General features: G+C 45.2%; 1 protein-coding gene across 1 annotated transcript in view; it reads right to left on the reverse strand.

The window, feature by feature from the left end:
• The window catches only part of LOC126199136 (lipase 3-like), a 124655-nt gene that overhangs the window by 6416 nt on the left and 100333 nt on the right, over positions 1 to 17906 (reverse strand). The window contains exon 8 of the mRNA XM_049935892.1: positions 2641 to 2783. Coding sequence (XP_049791849.1) covers positions 2641 to 2783 — 143 coding nt within the window. The remainder of the gene's footprint in view (positions 1 to 2640; positions 2784 to 17906) is intronic.

Genomic DNA, 17906 nt, shown 5'->3' on the forward strand with positions numbered 1-17906 from the left:
GGATAGAGTAGCATGGAGAGCTGCAACAAACCAGTCTCAGGACTGAAGACCACAACAACAACAATGCGTGCGCGATGATAACGCCCGTTAGCGACCCAGATGCGTTCCATACAATTTACATCAGGCGAATTTGGTGGCCGAAACATCAGTCTGAGTTCACTATGATGCTCCTCAAACGACTGTACACGGCTATGGCTCCAAAGTGTGGACAATTATACCAGTGAAAGACGATATCACCATCCGGGAAGACATTCAGTATGAAGGGATGCAAGTGGTTCGCAGCTGTCAGCATGTCTTCAGTTACCACCACAGGTCCCATACAACTGCAGGGAAATGTCTCCGTAGCATCCTACTGCTCCCACCACCCTACGTCCGTGGAGCGCTGCACGATACGAGCCGCTGTTCAACTCTGTGACGGCGTTTGTGGAGACGACCATTGACCTAGTGTAGCAAAAATGCTAGTCACCCTCTGGGCTGACACGTTTCCATTTATCGGCGGTCGAATCCCCATAGTCTTGTACCTACCGCAGTCGTAACTGACGATGTCGTTGGGTCAACACGTGAACACGTAGGGGTGGTCTGCTGCGGAGCTCCATGTTATACAATGTACGATGATCGGTGTGCTCCGAAACACTTGTTCGTGCAGCAGTATTGTGTTCTTTCGGCAGAGATTCCATAGAACATGTCTATCTTACTTTACAGAGCAGACAAGCACTCGAACCTCACGTTCTGTGAAGAGTCCTGAACGTCCAGCCATTAGCGCCTAGTGCTACTTTCACCATCCTTCTACCTCTCTCCGAGATGCTCACAACAATAACACGTGAACAGTCGACCAGTTTCGCCATTTTCGGGATAATTGTTCATAGGCTCTGCGCAATAATAATCTGTCTTTGTCGAAGTCGCTTATCCCAGTGGGTTTCCCCATTTGCAGCCCGTATCTTCGCTAGGATGATCCCCCGTCCGTGTCTGCTCCGTTTACATCAGGGCCGGCCAGAAATTCTCCACGCGTGCGGTACTCCTGCACATGTGCAACTTCCGGGTCACAGTGTGCACGCCGCAGCCGTCAGCATTCATGTAGTGCATGTTTCTACGCACAGATGTCGCTTTATCCACTTGCAGGGATACTCTGTACCGGCGCATTCTAGTGCTCTTTCCACAGCTTGCAAGCCAACCGTGCGAAGGTATTTCGCGTATTAAACATTTAAAATACTGTCACAGTCTACTCGTTGAGACGTCTACTTTTATGTTAACAGTTTAACCCAGTAAAACAAGTAATGCAGTTAACAACCGTGGGTTTTTATTAAGGCAGCTTGACTGACGGCACGTAAGTACGCGTAATGTTTTTGATCTAGTATTTAAGAAAGAGAGCACTTAGTGACTACCAACGAACCTTATTCATGATTTCAAATAACATTAAACTAATGCAAGGTTTCCTATAACTAATTCTCGGTGTCCTCAGTTACATCCACATAATTTCTGTCTCGCTGACCTCTGAACAGAATGATAACCGCAGACTTCTCGATGATCACCTGTTATTTCAATACCGTTATTGCTATATCTTTCATCAGTTCCGTCTGAAATCTGCATAATAACCGACAATTAGATGAATGTTATGTTTTATCGACTTCAGCTCAGCGTAGCACTTCACACATTAAAAAAAAACCTAAATGTAAGTATACATTACAAGAATCGGTTTAATGACCAACTTTCCTAGTAATAATGTAACATGGAGTAGAATGAGGCAATAATGCACGGTTAGTAAGCAATAATTTTTATTATGAAAGGAAAAAATCCAAACACGTTCATCACTGGTCATGAGAAATGATAATCGAGTTGATGTGTCCCATCCATTTTCTTCAGGACATTTAATTTTGCTTGCCGTTCTTCACTGTTGAGTACACTACACTCGTCTTTGTGATATGTATTGTAGTGTCTTTCAATTGAAAACTTACGCTGGCCGCCTATTATTCGGCGGCACAGCAAACACTGTGAGTTTTCACCAACGGCTACAAAAAAATAATTGCAGTTCCCAGTCATTTTCAAAAGACTGAGAACATAGAGCTCCCGTCCTTTTCTTTTTCACAGCACCTGCCATTTCTCAGTACTTCTCTGTTAAGGTTACGGTTACCAGGGGTAAACGAGACTGGGTATGTGGCGCTCTTGCTTGTACCACATAAACAGGGAAGTGGACACACGTCTAATAACAGATGTCGCTGTCGCCCGCTGTCGCACACGTGCGCACATGTGCAGCACTTCCGCACGTCTGGACACTGTGCAGCGTTTGGCCGGCCCTGGTTTACATACTTTTGTTACCGCGTCACATGTCCGCAACGCCACCTGGCGGCATCCATCGTCACGGTGGGCAGTGGTCATAATGTTGTGGCTGGTCTGTGTAAGAGATTCTTACGAAACACAGGACGGAGTGAGCTAGGACGATCGCAAATGCAGATACGAGCTTCCGCATTTGCAAATGTGGTGCGCTTGCGCAAAGTTGAACACAAAAGTGTATCGTGTGGTGGCAGATATACAGAGTATACAGAGCGCTCGTTGTGTGAATCTCGAGCCTCCCTTCAGTTGTGGACATCAGTGTAGGATTCGCCTTGAAATGACAAAGCTTATCTGCTAAAAGATGGAACTCACCTGCTCGCGGGCCAGACAGTCGTTGTTCCCGTAGTACAAGGCGACTGGCGCAGTGGCGGCGGACAGCCGGTAGTCCGGAGGGACGCGGCTGCCGTAGCGCTCGCGGTTCGCCGTCGGACCGAAGTCGAACTGCCGGAAGTGGCCTGCAACACCAACGCCAAGCGTCTCATTTCGGCGTATTTGTACTCGCGGATGATGCCGAGTCGCGACCAAAATTAGCAAAGTAGTTACCAAGCCTTCCAGCAACGTGTGCAGGCGTGATCATGGGGAAAGTGAGGGGCGTGGGGGGTGGAAGATGCGGAGAAAGCGACATGGACACACGTGTGAATAAAAGCGCATAGTGTCCCTCTAAGACCACCCAGTTCGGCCTCGGTGGCACCTGCGCACCTTTGCTGACCACTTTAAAAATGTACCTGTACAGAAACAGCCAGTCACCGGTTACTAGGCGCCGGTGTGAGAGGCAATCACTTCGACACTCCTGAGATGACTGGCGCTCTCTCTCTGAACTGCGCGCCTGCTCTCCGCATGTGAAATCCAAGGAGTGTCGAAAGGGATACCTGTCACACCGGCGCCTGGTGCTCATTAACTGACTATCTCTGTACTGATATGCTGGGTCATCGGAAAATCCCATTACAAACTTCTAGGGCTTGCAGAAGGGAATGACTACATAATATACTGAATAGGACCCCATGTCCAGAAACGAACCGTTTCCACGCTACAGCCTTTAGAGTAGTCATGGGGGGAGGGGGGGGGGGGTGGCTGCTTACGTCGTATTGGCCAATGTCACTTGACGTCCATCCTCTCTCTCTCACCTGGCTTGAGCCTCAATCACGTGTCTTAGTGTTAGAGCAACATGGTTGAGTACATCTTTGCAGAATATACCGACATGATACTTCTGACTACGGGAGCTCGCGATAATTGAAGAGCTGTTCTGCCCTGAACGAGAAAATGGTTCAAATGGCTCTGAGCACTATGGGACTCAACTGCTGTGGTTACCAGTCCCCTAGAACTTAGAACTACTTAAACCTAACTAACCTAAGGACATCACACACATCCATGCCCGAGGCAGGATTCGAACCTGCGACCGTAGCAGTCCCACGGTTCCGGACTGCGCGCCTAGAACCGCGAGACCACCGCGGCCGGCCCTGAACGAGAAATTGGCCATAAATACTCTGCTTGGAATCGAACTGCGAAGCCATCCGTACCTGATGACTCATTTGTTTTCAACTCTCTCAGTTGCTTCTCTGTGCCAGAGGTGCCAATTACTATGTTCTCCAGAAGGAAGTACGTGCGACGGCCAAACGACGGTATGTTTGTGCCATCCTCTTGCGTGTATGATTTCGTAAACGCTATATTTAAAACTTCAGTTTTCCTTTTGCTGTCTTCTATTGCCACACCAGACTGGCCAAAGAGGAGCTGAGCAGAACCCTTCGATCCACTTAGCGATTTTACATAGGACCAGAAGTTTCTCATGTGCTCGCCAAGACCTTTTGCTAAGGTATGACATGGAAGTTGTTGTACGCTTCCTATGTCGATCTTTTTACAGATACACGAATTTCTATCAGCTTTTGCTTGTCGTCAATTGCGCGTTCTTCCTTGAACCGAAAGTGCAACAGTCCCTGCTTCCTCAGCATTTTCAGCATTTTGATGTTAAACCAGGATGGGTCTTTTCCGTTCTTAATCCACTTACTCAGCATATACCGGGTGATCAAAAAGTCAGTATAAATTTGAAAACGTTTGGTGATGAAGGCTCGTTCTCCTTGTTTCCTTGCAGAAAATAAAGTACCGGGTGATCAAAAAGTCAGTATAAATTTTAAAACTTAATAAACCACGAAATAATGTAGATAGAGAGGTAAAAATTGACACACATGCTTGGAATGACATGGGGTTTTATTAGAACAAAAAAAAGACGAAGTATTGCTAGACGCGTGAAAGATCGTTTGGTGTTGATCATGTGATCAGCCGCCACTTTCGTCATGCTTGGCCTCCCAGGTCCCCAGACCTCAGTCCGTGCGATTATTGGCTTTGGGGTTACCTGAAGTCGCAGGTGTATCGTGATCGACCGACATCTCTAGGGATGCTGAAAGACAACATCCGACGCCAATGCCTCACCATTACTCCGGACATGCTTTACAGTGCTGTTCACAACATTATTTCTCGACTACAGCTATTGTTGAGGAATGATGGTGGACATATTGAGCATTTCCTGTAAAGAACATCATCTTTGCTTTGTCTTACTTCGTTATGCTAATTATTACTATTGTGATCAGATGAAGCGCCATCTGTCGGACATTTTTTGAACTTATGTATTTTTTTGGTTCTAATAAAACCCCATGTCATTCCAATCATGTGTGTCAATTTGTACCTCTCTATCTACATTATTCCGTGCTTTACTCAGTTTTCAAATTCATACTGACTTTTTGATCACCAGGTACTTCTCGAGAGTGCGATTTACAGTCCGTTTAAACTTAGTGCGATTTACAATCCGTTTAAATTTGACCCATAATTCGTCTGCGTTCGTCATATTGGAACTAAATGATGTACATTCATTGTCTAAGTGGGATACCAACAACTGCCTATCAGCACTTTCTAGCAAAACTGCTTTCCTAGCTTTCTAGGTGGATTTATAAACTTTAGTAACCATCGTCACTTTGATGACATTATGATTACTAATACCTGTCTGACAATGTCGATAAGATCAGGCTTGTTTGTATCTGCTAAGTCCAAAATATTTAAATTGCATGTAGGCTGTCGAACTAGCTGTTCGAGACAGTTTTCGAAAAACATGTTCAGAACTACTACACAAGACTGTCCATTACCTACAATGAAACCATATACGTCCCAGTCTATACTTGGTATGCAAAGGCGCCTCTAACTAATACTGTATGATCTGGGTATTTCTGTGCCACTGAGCGTAGACTTTATATGAATGATTTTAAAACTGTCACCATGGAATCGGATGGCCAGTAAAAATACCCGATAATTAATTTGAGTTCACAAAGACTTGTTACATGCATCCTTAGACTCAATTTCAACCTCAAAATAAAAAATATTTTAGTCGATAGCGATCAACACTCTGCCCTCCTGGAGTATCTAATCTGTCTTTCCGATATACGATCCATACCTCGCTTAATATTTCAGAGCTTTCTTTTGGGTTTCAGCCATCTCTCGGATCCGAGAGTAATTTGAGCTTGATAACTTCCCTGGCGGGCAGTTAATTCAGTCAACACTTTATTATGTTCAAAATGTTCAAATGTGTGTGAAATCTTATGAGACTTAACTGCTGAGGTCATCAGTCCCTACGCTTACACACTACTTAACCTAAATCATCCTAAGGACAAACACACACACCCTTGCCCGAGGGAGGACTCGAACCTCCGCCGGGACCAGCCGCACAGTCCATGACTGCAGCGCCTCAGAGCGCTCGGCTAATCCCGCGCGGCTTTGTTATGAATACCTCGACAGTTTGCTATTAAGATTTTAACGTTCAAAGTATTTTTTCTTTGTACTGTGTCTGATTTCAGTTTCTGTGTATCAGATGCCGAGCGTTCATCAGAGGACCTCGTATCACCACCTAACATAAGAAACTCCCATGTGTAATCTATAAGAATTCTGCTAGCCCCCAGCTGACACTGAGCGCACATTGGACTTCTTTTCAGCCCTGTTCGGCGCTTCATAATACGCCCAACATTGGAGTTACCGATGACTAGTGAACTCCTGTACCCGTGTCCAAGCTGAGACCCTGCTAAAGGAGTGACCACCTGTCCACTCACAGGGTGAATGGCCGAGGACCAGATGGCCCGACTCCACGTTGACTCTCCCCCTCAAGCAACGCATCTACATGTACATGGATATTCCACAAATCACCCTTAAGTGCCTGGCAGAGGGTTCATCGAACCACCTTCACAATAATTCTCGATTACTCCTCTCTAGGACAGCGCACGGAAAAAACGAACACCTATATTTTTCTGTGTGAGCTTTGATTTCCCTTATTTTATTATGATGATCATTTCTCCGTATGTACGTCGGCGTCAACAAATTATTTTCGCATTAGAACTAAAAAGTTGGTGATTGAAATTTCATGAGAAGGTTGCGTCGCAACGAAAAACGCCTTTGTTTTAGTGGTGTCCATCCCAAATTCTGTATCATTTCCTTGACTCTATCCCCTATGTCACGATAATACAAAACGTGCTGCTCTTCGCTGAACTTTCTCGATATGCGCCGTTAATCCTCTCTGGTAAGGGTCCCAGATTGCACAGCAGTACTCCAAAATAGGACGGACAAAAGCAGTGCAGGCAATCTCTTAAGTAGACCTGTCACATTTTCTTAGTGTTCTGCCAATAAAACGCAGTCTTTGGTTTGCCTTCCCCACAACATTTTCTATATGTTCTTTCCAATTTAAATTATTCGTAATTTTAATTCCTAGGTATACAGTTAAATTTACACCCTTTAGATTAAACTGACTTATCGTGTAATCGAAGTTTAACAGATTCCTTTTGGCACTTATGTCGATTTCCTCACACTTTTCATTATTTAGGGTCAATTGCAATTTTCTCACCATTCAGATATCTTTCCTAAGTCGTTTTGCAATTTGTTTTGATCTTCTTTTTTCGATGAGTTTACTAGACGATAAATGACAGGATCATCTGCAAACAATCTAAGACGGCTGCTTAGATTGCCCCCTAAATCGTTTATATAGATGAGGAACAGCAGAGGGCCAAAAATCACTTCTGTTTCACTCGATGACTTTCCGTCAGTTGCTACGAACTGTGAACTCTGACAGGAAATCACGTATCCAGTCACATAACTCAGGCGATATTCCATAAGCACACAATTTATCTACAAGCCGCTTGTGAGGTACAATGTCAAAATCCTTCTGGAAACATTTAAACACGGAATTAATTTGGAGTAGCTTGTCAATAGCACTAAATACTTCGTGTGTGTTGAGAGCTAGTTGTGTTTCTCAAGAACGATGTTTTCTAAATATTTATTGATTGTGTGTCAATAGGCCGTTCTCTTCGAGGTAAATATACAATTTACGTTCCAAAATTCTGCTGCATATCGACGTTAATGATATCGGCCTGTAATTTAGTGGATTACTCCTACTACCCTTTTTGAATATTGTTGTGGCCTTTGCAACTTTCCAGTCTTTGGATACGTATCTTCCGTCGAGCGAGCGGTTGTACGTGACTCTTAAGTATGGAGTTACTGCGTCAGTATACTTTGAAAGGAATTTAATTGGTACACAGTGTGGACCAGAAGCTTGCCTTTGTTGAGTGATTTAAGTTGCTACACTACTCCAGGGATATAGACTTCTAAGTTACTGATTTTGGCAGATGACCTTGATTCAAATTCTTGAATATTTACTTCGTCTTCTTTGGTGAAGGAATTTCGAAATTCTGTGTTTAACGACTCTGCTTTGGCAATACTGTCGTCGAAAGTATTTCTATCGCTATCGCGCAGCGAAAGCATTGACTTTGTCTTGCCTCTAGCATACTATACAAACGACCAGAATCTCTTTGTATTTTCTGGCAGGTTTCGAGATAAAGTTTCATCGTCGAAACTATTATAACCATGTCGCATTGATGTCCGCCCTAAATTTCAAGCTTCTGCAAGAGATCTCCAATCTTAGAGACTTTGCGTTCGTTTAAATTTGGCGTGCTTTTCTCGTTGCCTCTGCACAGCATTCCGATCTGTTTTGTGTACCAAAAGGGATCAGCTCCGTCGTTTGTTAATTTATCTGGGATAAATCTCTCAATTACTGTCGTTACTATTTCTTTTAATTCAAGCCACATCTGGTCTACACTTACGTTGTTAACTTGGTAGGAGTGAAGATTGTCTCTCAGGAAGGCGTCAAGTGAATTTTTATTCTCTCAGGAAGGTGCCAAGTGAATTTTTTTTCTCTGCTGTTTTGAATAGGTATATTTTTCGTTTACTTTTGGAGGATTTGAGGGTCACAATATTCAATCTCGCTGGGACAATCCTGGGTTCACGAATCCCTGTATCCGTTTTGTTGTTCGCTATTAGCTCAGATTATTTGTTGCTAAGAGATCAAGTGTTTCTTCACAACTGTTTACTATTCGTGAGGGCTCATGAAGTAACTACTCGAAATAAAGTTTATAAAATGCGTTTAGCACATTTCAGATGATGTTTTATGCGTACTTCCGTATTTAAACACGCATTTTCACCAACATATCGAGGGTCAACTGAAGTACCACGAACTAGAATTGTATGAGTCGGGTATGGGTTTGAAATTAATTTCATTTTCTTTGAATTTCTCAGCAACTCTATCACCTGAGTCGATAGGTCGGTAAAAGGATCCGATTGCTACACTACTGGCCATTAAAAATGCTACACCAGGAAGATGACGTGCTACAGACGAGTAATTTAACCGACAGGAAGAAGATGCTGTGATATGCAAATGATTAGCTTTACAGAGCATTCACACAAGGTTGCCGCCGGTGGCGACACATACAACGTGCTGACATGAGGAAAGTGTTCAACCGATTTTTCATACACAAACAGCAGTTGACCGGCGTTGCCTGGTGAAACGTTGTTGTGATGCCTCGTGTATGGAGGAGAAATGCGTACCATCACGTTTCCGACTCTGAAAAGATCGGATTGTAGCCTATCGCGATTGCGGTTTATCGTATCGCGACATTGCTGCTCACGTTGGTCGAGATCCAAAGACTGTTAGCAGAAAATGGAATCGGTGGGTTCAGGAGGGTAATACGGAACGCCGTGCTGGATCTCAACTGCCTCGTATCACTAGCAGTCGAGATGACGGGCATCTTATCCTCATGGCTGTAACGGATCGTGCAGCCACGTCTCGATCCCTGAGTCAACAGATGGTGACGTTTGCAAGACAAAAACCATCTGCACGAACAGTTCGACGACGTTTGCAGCAGCATGGACTATCAGCTCGGAGACCATGGCTGCGGTTACCCTTGACGCCGAATCACAGACAGGAGCGCCTGCGACCGTGTACTCAACGACGAACCTGAGTGTACGAATGGCAAAACGTCATTTTTTCAGATGAACCGAGGTTCTGTTTACAGCATCATGATGGTCGCATCCGTGTTTGGCGACATCACGGTGAACGCACGTTGGAAGCGTGTATTCGTCATCGCCATACTGACGCGATGGTATGGGCGCGATGGTATGGGGTGCCATTGGTTACACGTCTCGGTCACCTCTTGTTCGCACTGACGGCACTTTGAACAGTGGACGTTATATTTCACATGTGTTATGACCAGTGGCTCTACCCTTCATTCGATCCCTGCAAAACCCTACATTTCAGGAGGATAATGCACGACCTATGTTGCAGGTCCTGCACGGGCCTTTCTGGATACAGAAAATGTTCGACTGCTGCCCTGGCCAGCACATTCTACAGATTTCTCACCAATTAAAAACGTTTGGTCAATAGTGGCCGAGCAACTGGTTCGTCACAATACGCCAGTTACTACTCTTGATGAACTGTGGTATCGTGTTGAAGCTTTATGGTCAGCCCTACCTGTACACTCCATCCAAGCTCTGTTTGACTCAATGCCCAGGCGTATCAAGGCCGTTATTTCGGCCAGAGGTGGCTATTCTGGGTATTGATTTCTCAGGATCTATGCACCCTAATTGCGTGAAAATGCAATCAAATGTCAGTTCTAGTATAATATATTTGTTGAATGAATACCCGTTTCTCATCTGCATTTTTTCTTGGTGTAGCAATTTTAATGGCCAGTAGTGTATTATAATCCGATTGCCAAGAATGACCTCTCCCCATACTGGCTCACACTAACTGCCTGCTTCAATTTCGCTACAAGATAAACTACTTCTAACAGCAGCAACCACGACAGCGCCAACTGTGTTTAGCCTATCCTTTCTGAACACCGTTGGGTTGTTTGCAAAATTTCCGCTGAACTTACCTCCGTCTTTAGCCAGCTGTCTGCGCCTGTTACGGTTTGATCGTCAGTGCTTTCTATTAGCGCTTGGAGCTCTGGTACTTTCCCAACACAGCTACGACAGTTTACAACGGTTATACCGGAGGTTCCTGTATATACACTCCTGGTAATTGAAATAAGAACACCGTGAATTCATTGTCCCAGGAAGGGGAAACTTTATTGACACATTCCTGGGGTCAGATACATCACATGATCACACTGACAGAACCAAAGGCACATAGACACAGGCAACAGAGCATGCACAATGTCGGCACTAGTACAGTGTATATCCACCTTTCGCAGCAATGCAGGCTGCTATTCTCCCATGGAGACGATCGTAGAGATGCTGGATGTAGTCCTGTGGAACGGCTTGCCATGCCATTTCCACCTGGCGCCTCAGTTGGACCAGCGTTCGTGCTGGACGTGCAGACCGCGTGAGACGACGCTTCATCCAGTCCCAAACATGCTCAATGGGGGACAGATCCGGAGATCTTGCTGGCCAGGGTTGTTGACTTACACCTTCTAGAGCACGTTGGGTGGCACGGGATACATGCGGACGTGCATTGTCCTGTTGGAACAGCAAGTTCCCTTGCCGGTCTAGGAATGGTAGAACGATGGGTTCGATGACGGTTTGGATGTACCGTGCACTATTCAGTGTCCCCTCGACGATCACCAGTGGTGTACGGCCAGTGTAGGAGATCGCTCCCCACACCATGATGCCGGGTGTTGGCCCTGTGTGCCTCGGTCGTATGCAGTCCTGATTGTGGCGCTCACCTGCACGGCGCCAAACACGCATACGACCATCATTGGCACCAAGGCAGAAGCGACTCTCATCGCTGAAGACGACACGTCTCCATTCGTCCCTCCATTCACGCATGTCGCGACACCACTGGAGGCGGGCTGCACGATGTTGGGGCGTGATCGGAAGACGGCCTAACGATGTGCGGGACCGTAGCCCAGCTTCATGGAGACGGTTGCGAATGGTCCTCGCCGATACCCCAGGAGCAACAGTGTCCCTAATTTGCTGGGAAGTGGCGATGCGGTCCCCTACGGCACTGCGTAGGATCCTACGGTCTTGGCGTGCATCCGTGCGTCGCTGCGGTCCGGTCCCAGGTCGACGGGCACGTGCACCTTCCGCCGACCACTGGCGACAACATCGATGTACTGTGGAGACCTCACGCCCAACGTGTTGAGCAATTCGGCGGTACGTCCACCCGGCCTCCCGCATGCCCACTATACGCCCTCGCTCAAAGTCCGTCAACTGCACATACGGTTCACGTCCACGCTGTCGCGGCATGCTACCAGTGTTAAAGACTGTGATGGAGCTCCGTATGCCACGGCAAACTGGCTGACACTGACGGCGGCGGTGCACAAATGCTGCGCAGCTAGCGCCATTCGACGGCCAACACCGCGGTTCCTGGTGTGTCCGCTGTGCCGTGCGTGTGATCATTGCTTGTACAGCCCTCTCGCAGTGTCCGGAGCAAGTATGGTGGGTCTGACACACCGGTGTCAATGTGTTCTTTTTTCCATTTCCAGGAGTGTACATTGTTCCTGTGTTCGACCTGCATCCTGTGAGACTGAAGCCCTTCTTGTGTTTCCCCGAGACACTCTAACCTAAATAACCGCCCAGTCCACGCCATTCCTACCTGTATAGCTGTCTCCTGCGTGACGTGGACTCCTGACTTATTCAGCGGGACCCAAAACCCAACCACGCTATGGTGCAAGTCGAGGAGTCTCCAGCCTACAAGGTTGCAGGACCGTCTGAGCCTCTGCTACAGACCCTTCACTCGGCTCCGTACCAGAGGTTCGCAATCGGTCCTGTCGACTGGGCTGGAATTCGTGAGCTCTGCTTTCATTTCACAAGCAAGATTGGCAGCCTTTACCACTTCTGTTAGCCGCTCAAAACCAGAGAGAATCTCCTCCGACAAAAAGCGACAAACACCATTGGTACCGATGTGAGCCACCACCTGCAGATTTTTGCACCTTGTGCTCTTCATGACATTCGGGAGGACCCTTTCCAAGTCTGGAATGACTCCACCCTGTACGCACATGGAGTGTACATTGGCTGTCTCCCCTTCCTAGCTTTAATGTCCTTAGGGGTGTCATTACGCGACTAACGTTGGAGCTCCCATCTACCAATAATCCCGCCCTCTGTGACTGCCCGGATTCTGCAGGCTGAGAGGTTTCCTCTGAAACAGGACAACCGACTGCATCCGCCTGAGGGACAATGTTAGCCACGGACAGCATCTGGAACCTGTTTGTCGGATTAACGGGGAAGGCCTTACGTGCGGCCCATGGGAAGTCTTTCGCCGATTGCCACGCAAATATGTTACAATGTGCCACCCACCACGTAGTAACAGCAGATCCCCCATGTTTGGCACACTGCAAGGTGCCCCTGCAGCAAAGCCAATGCGTGAAACAAGGCCTGAGGTGTCCCGTGCAGTGCACCAGACTCTCCACCACCTCTACACCCTGAGTCAGAGACTTGGAGATGGCTTACTACAGCCAAAAGTGTCTTCTGATGTTCATGAACTGCAGCCAGCTCCTCCTGCATCCGCATCCACCGGGCATATATCCTATGTTAGAACTACCAACATAAGAATTAACAATAAAAGTACGCAGACAAAGCCAAACTTTTAACTTGAGTCTCTCCTGGTGTCTCCGTGACGGAGGCCGGTGCCTTTCTGAGCTGTGTAGATGGCCATTCAAAACATAGGAGTGGGAACTGTGCTACAGATTGCGCGAATCTTCACTCTGCAGTCACTAAAACGCGAGATTACGCCTCTTCACTACAAAACCAGGCAAATAATTTAAGAATTAAATTACGAAAGAAAAAGCTAAATATGTAACTTTCTACCCTCCTGATGTGGCACCAATGGCAGTTAGAGCCTGTTTCAAGCAAATGTTCAGTCTTCCACTAACGTAGGCAATATGTCCTTTTTATATGCTCAAAGTATCACCAGATGCACACAAAACATTAGATTTTGATTCAGGGAAGGAACAAAATGATTTCAGGAGTAGTAGTAATACTATTTGGTAATTCCTAAACGAAAATTTGCATGGCTCACATGGCTCTAAGCACTATGGGCCGTAACTTCTGAGGTCATCAGTCCCCTAGAACTTAGAACTACTTAAACCTAAATAACCTAAAGACATCACATACATCCATGCCCGAGGCAGGATTCGAACCTGCGACTGTAGCGATCGCGCGGTTCCAGACTGTAGCGCCTAGAACCGCTCGGCCACCGAAAATTTGCAACTGGGGGTCATGAGATATGAGAAAGTTTTTCCTTGACGTGGTTCGAGTTAAATCCGTGCTGACGACACTGAGAACTAATTCAACCTAGGTTAATATGCTGAATAATATGTATGCCCCACAACTAGGAACCAATTAAATTTCTTCATGGGTTAGTAACTTCTTATCGTTGATTTATTGTAGTGAAGCTTTGACACGACTGCTCAAAAAGCATGAGCATTGGTACTGGTCCAGAGAATGCGAGCAAGCTTTTGAACAGATCAAGCAAGCTCTTTGCAATGCAAAGTTATTATACCACTCAGACATGAGTTAGGATTTTCCCTCTCAACAGCTGCATCAAATATTTTTCCAGCAGTGTACCTGCTTCACATACGTCCAATCAATGGTAAATCAACCATTCGTACAATCGGTTTCTCAAGCAGGATTCTAACTAGTTGTGGCAGATCGTACTCCACCAACGAGTTAGAAGCTTTAGCTATACTGATGGCTTTCAAGAGATTTCACTGTAACATATACAGCCATCATGCAAATGTGCATGTGACCACCAAGCTCTCAGTTTTTTATTACATTGCATATTATTGCATGCAAGACTATCAAGGTTGTTGCTAGATGCACATGAGTACAGTTTTAACACTATTCATGTCAGGGGCCAAGATAATGTAGTGGCAGATGCCCCACCTAGGCTGCCTGAGGAACTAGGAGACATGATCGTGAATGTGATATTCAGCTGTATTTAATGAAGGATGTGTCAAATAGGAATTGCTTCTTGGATCTACACAAAACTGTGGCACAGATGCAAGATACTGATCTCTGCTGGCTAAAAGTGAAACAACATTTACTTAATGATCCATCTGAGAACTTAAGCACTCATTATAGGATCCGCACTGGCGTGTTATTCTACAAGAGACATCCTGAGTTTAAGGCCTATTATGTTTACATACCTACTGAGGCAGAAAATAAAATCATATGGCATGCTCATTGTGCCTGGGGTCATTTTGGAGAGATCACGTGTGCAAAACAGATTAGAATTAGTGTCTAAAGATAGATGGTGCAGTAATTATTTACAACTCATCTGGTTTGTCAGAAGACAATACCTTCATATACATGGAGGAAGTGTGAAGTGCATCGTATCCTACCTACAGAAGCGTTACAAATAGTGACTTCTAACATCTGTGGACACCTATCAAGACGCAAAACAGGCCTGAGGTATTGGTACTGTTATGACTTTTTTCTATATATGTTACAATGTATGCAACACATACTGCTGCAAGTGAGCCTAGCATCGGAAGGAATTCTTTCAGAAAATGGCATTACTTTCACTGGTGATAAGTGGAAAGATTTTCTGCAAATAACTTACTTTAAGCATACATTAATATCTAACTACCATCCTGAAGCTACTCCTGCAGGGTGTTTTTAGAAACCTAAATAAGTATATGAGACCTTACTGCAACCACAAGCACAATACATTTAACCAGTATTTAGGAACATTTGAGGAAGGAATGGATGATTTGCCCCATACTTCCTCAGACTGAACTCCTATGGATCTTGTGCTAGACTAGCCTGAGTATAATGAATGGTGTTCTCTCATTCAAAGCTTCTGTGTGATGAATCAGTGTGGGAGGAAGAAATGAGGCTAGCTGTTATTACACTTACTGATAAAGCAATACAAAGTAAACAATATTGTGACAGCAAACAAAGACTAACATACTGATGTCAGATGGGTGACAAAGTACTCATATGATATCATCCCAAATCATCTCCGCAAATTAAATGTAATAGGAGGTGGCAGCTAATACATTTTGGTCCATATGTGGTAGGCAGTATACATAACCCTGGACATTGTCTTTTGGTATACCCAGAGTCTAGTTGGGTTAAGGGATTGTACACTTACCAAGATTTAAAAAACTTATATGAATAGTGCATAGGCTTACACATGCTGTTCAACCTATATATAACACTCTGTGATAGCTGAACGCTATTATGTTCTGTGTGACATGTTAGCTTCAGAGACAGAATTACAGTCGCAGTTCAGTTAGAAAAACTGTTGGGCACTACAGTGCAGAACCCAGCATTCTTTGAGTATCTACATGGTTTAGGATGAGTTGATGGACTTTTTGGTTTGGCAAATTTTTTAGTTTAATTTGGGTGGGTTACCTAAGTCAATGAAATGTCCGTACAAGACTACTGTCCAGTTTTGAAATCTCTCCAACTTTTCTGTACTTCTATATGTATCTATTTTAGCAAATCCTCATTAGCTCTGTGCAGAAACTATATACAACATAATGATGAAAAGAAAACTACATGTTTTATCAGTGATCTGTATATGAAATGGCATATCAATTCAGGGTATTTTTCGGACTTACTCTTGCATATAATCCATCTTCAAAACTAGACGGGATTTTAGTGCGCCTGTAACAAATGCTACAGCACTGATAATTATTGCACCATACTATTCTCAAACCACCGGTATTCTCGAATCACGCTTTCTGCTACCAAGTCGCTCACAAAGAAACAACTCTCCTTCAGAAAGGAGTGAATAAAGTATAGCAGTGGTACCATCGTATGAATTTCTGTGACCATACATCGATGCTCGTAGAAAGGACGAGATCTCTTGCATCGCCCTTCGCCACAACAGATATCAGTAATCTCAAACATTCAGTATCGGATAAAGAATACTAAGAGCAGAAAAGCCGAACAATGTCCTACTACAAAAAGACCTAGACACCTGTCTAAACTAATATGCAGGCCGATTATTATTAAAGTTGAACTTCAAAAACGCTGTAGAAATAACACCACGGATCAGAATGACGTCAAATTGCAACGGAATATTATCGGAGGAGAGGGAAAACGTATGGCAGAAGAAAAAACAGTGTGAAAATAGATCAAGAGATGGCGCTGTATGTGTCAGAATACGCAAATGAAAACACCTGTCATGTGCACGATCCATTGAAGTTGGTATAAACACGCCGGGTACACGGCTTTTCCTCCTTTCACGTCTGCGACGTTCGCCATGACGACCTCAATTTGGGATCGTGCTCTGCTTGTAATGCTGTTTTACATGAATGATGACTGTTCACACGTCGCTCTGCAGAAGTTCCGGACACTGAAGGTTTTGAAAAAAGGCGTTAGTCCGATGACTGCAGTGGATCTGGATAAAATGATTCGGAAATTAGAAAAGACGGGTTCTTTGATGTGCAACCTGTTAGAGGCAGGAAACGAACTGATTCGACGTCAGTGGAAGCAATGGCTACAGCAGTGCAGGAGGAGACGAGTGGTGGTGTGCAAACATGTAGTGCACGGAGAATTGCCCGAACATTGGACATAGCCGTGAGCACGGTGCGTAAAATCCTACGAAACATCCTTCTTCGCTATCCATTCAAAATCACCCATGCCCGCGAGTTGCTTCCAGTTGACCTGCCAGCTTCACCTTTGCTTTAGAATTTCTTTCTCGCGTGGAAGAAGGCAACGGTTAGCCGTGGAAGATTTTGTTGACAGACGAAGCCCACTACCATCTGAAGCATATGTCAATACACAGAATTGTCGAATATGGGCAACGGAAAACCCACAGACGCATCAACCAGTACCACTTCATCCTGAAAAGGTCACTGTGTGGTGCGGGTTCACGGCATCATTTATCATAGGGCCATATTTTTTCGAAGAGACATGTGCTCCCGTCCTGTTATCTGTGCCGTCACTGGTAAGCGCTTTCAGTGTCTTTTGCGCAACCACGCCATTCCAGCTCTCCAACAGCGTGGATGTGTGGATGGGATCATTTTTATGCAACATGGCTTACCTCCGCACATTGAAAATCCAGTTAAGCAGCTACTGAAGCGCCGTTTCGGAAATGCTAGAATAATCAGCCTCCATTTCCCTACAGCCTGGCCGATCACGTGATCTTAATCCGTCTGACTTCTGGCTGTGGGGCTATCTGAAAGATGTTGTGTTCAGTGTTCCGATTGCAAACCTAGCTGCATTAAAAGCACGCATTGCGCAACACATTCTGAACGTGTTCCCGGAAACACTTCGAGCAGTTGTGGAATATGCTGTTTCTCGATTTCGACTTGTTGCAGAAAATGGTG

Source organism: Schistocerca nitens, chromosome 8 (assembly GCF_023898315.1).
Source record: "Schistocerca nitens isolate TAMUIC-IGC-003100 chromosome 8, iqSchNite1.1, whole genome shotgun sequence".
Lineage (NCBI taxonomy): Eukaryota > Metazoa > Arthropoda > Insecta > Orthoptera > Acrididae > Schistocerca > Schistocerca nitens.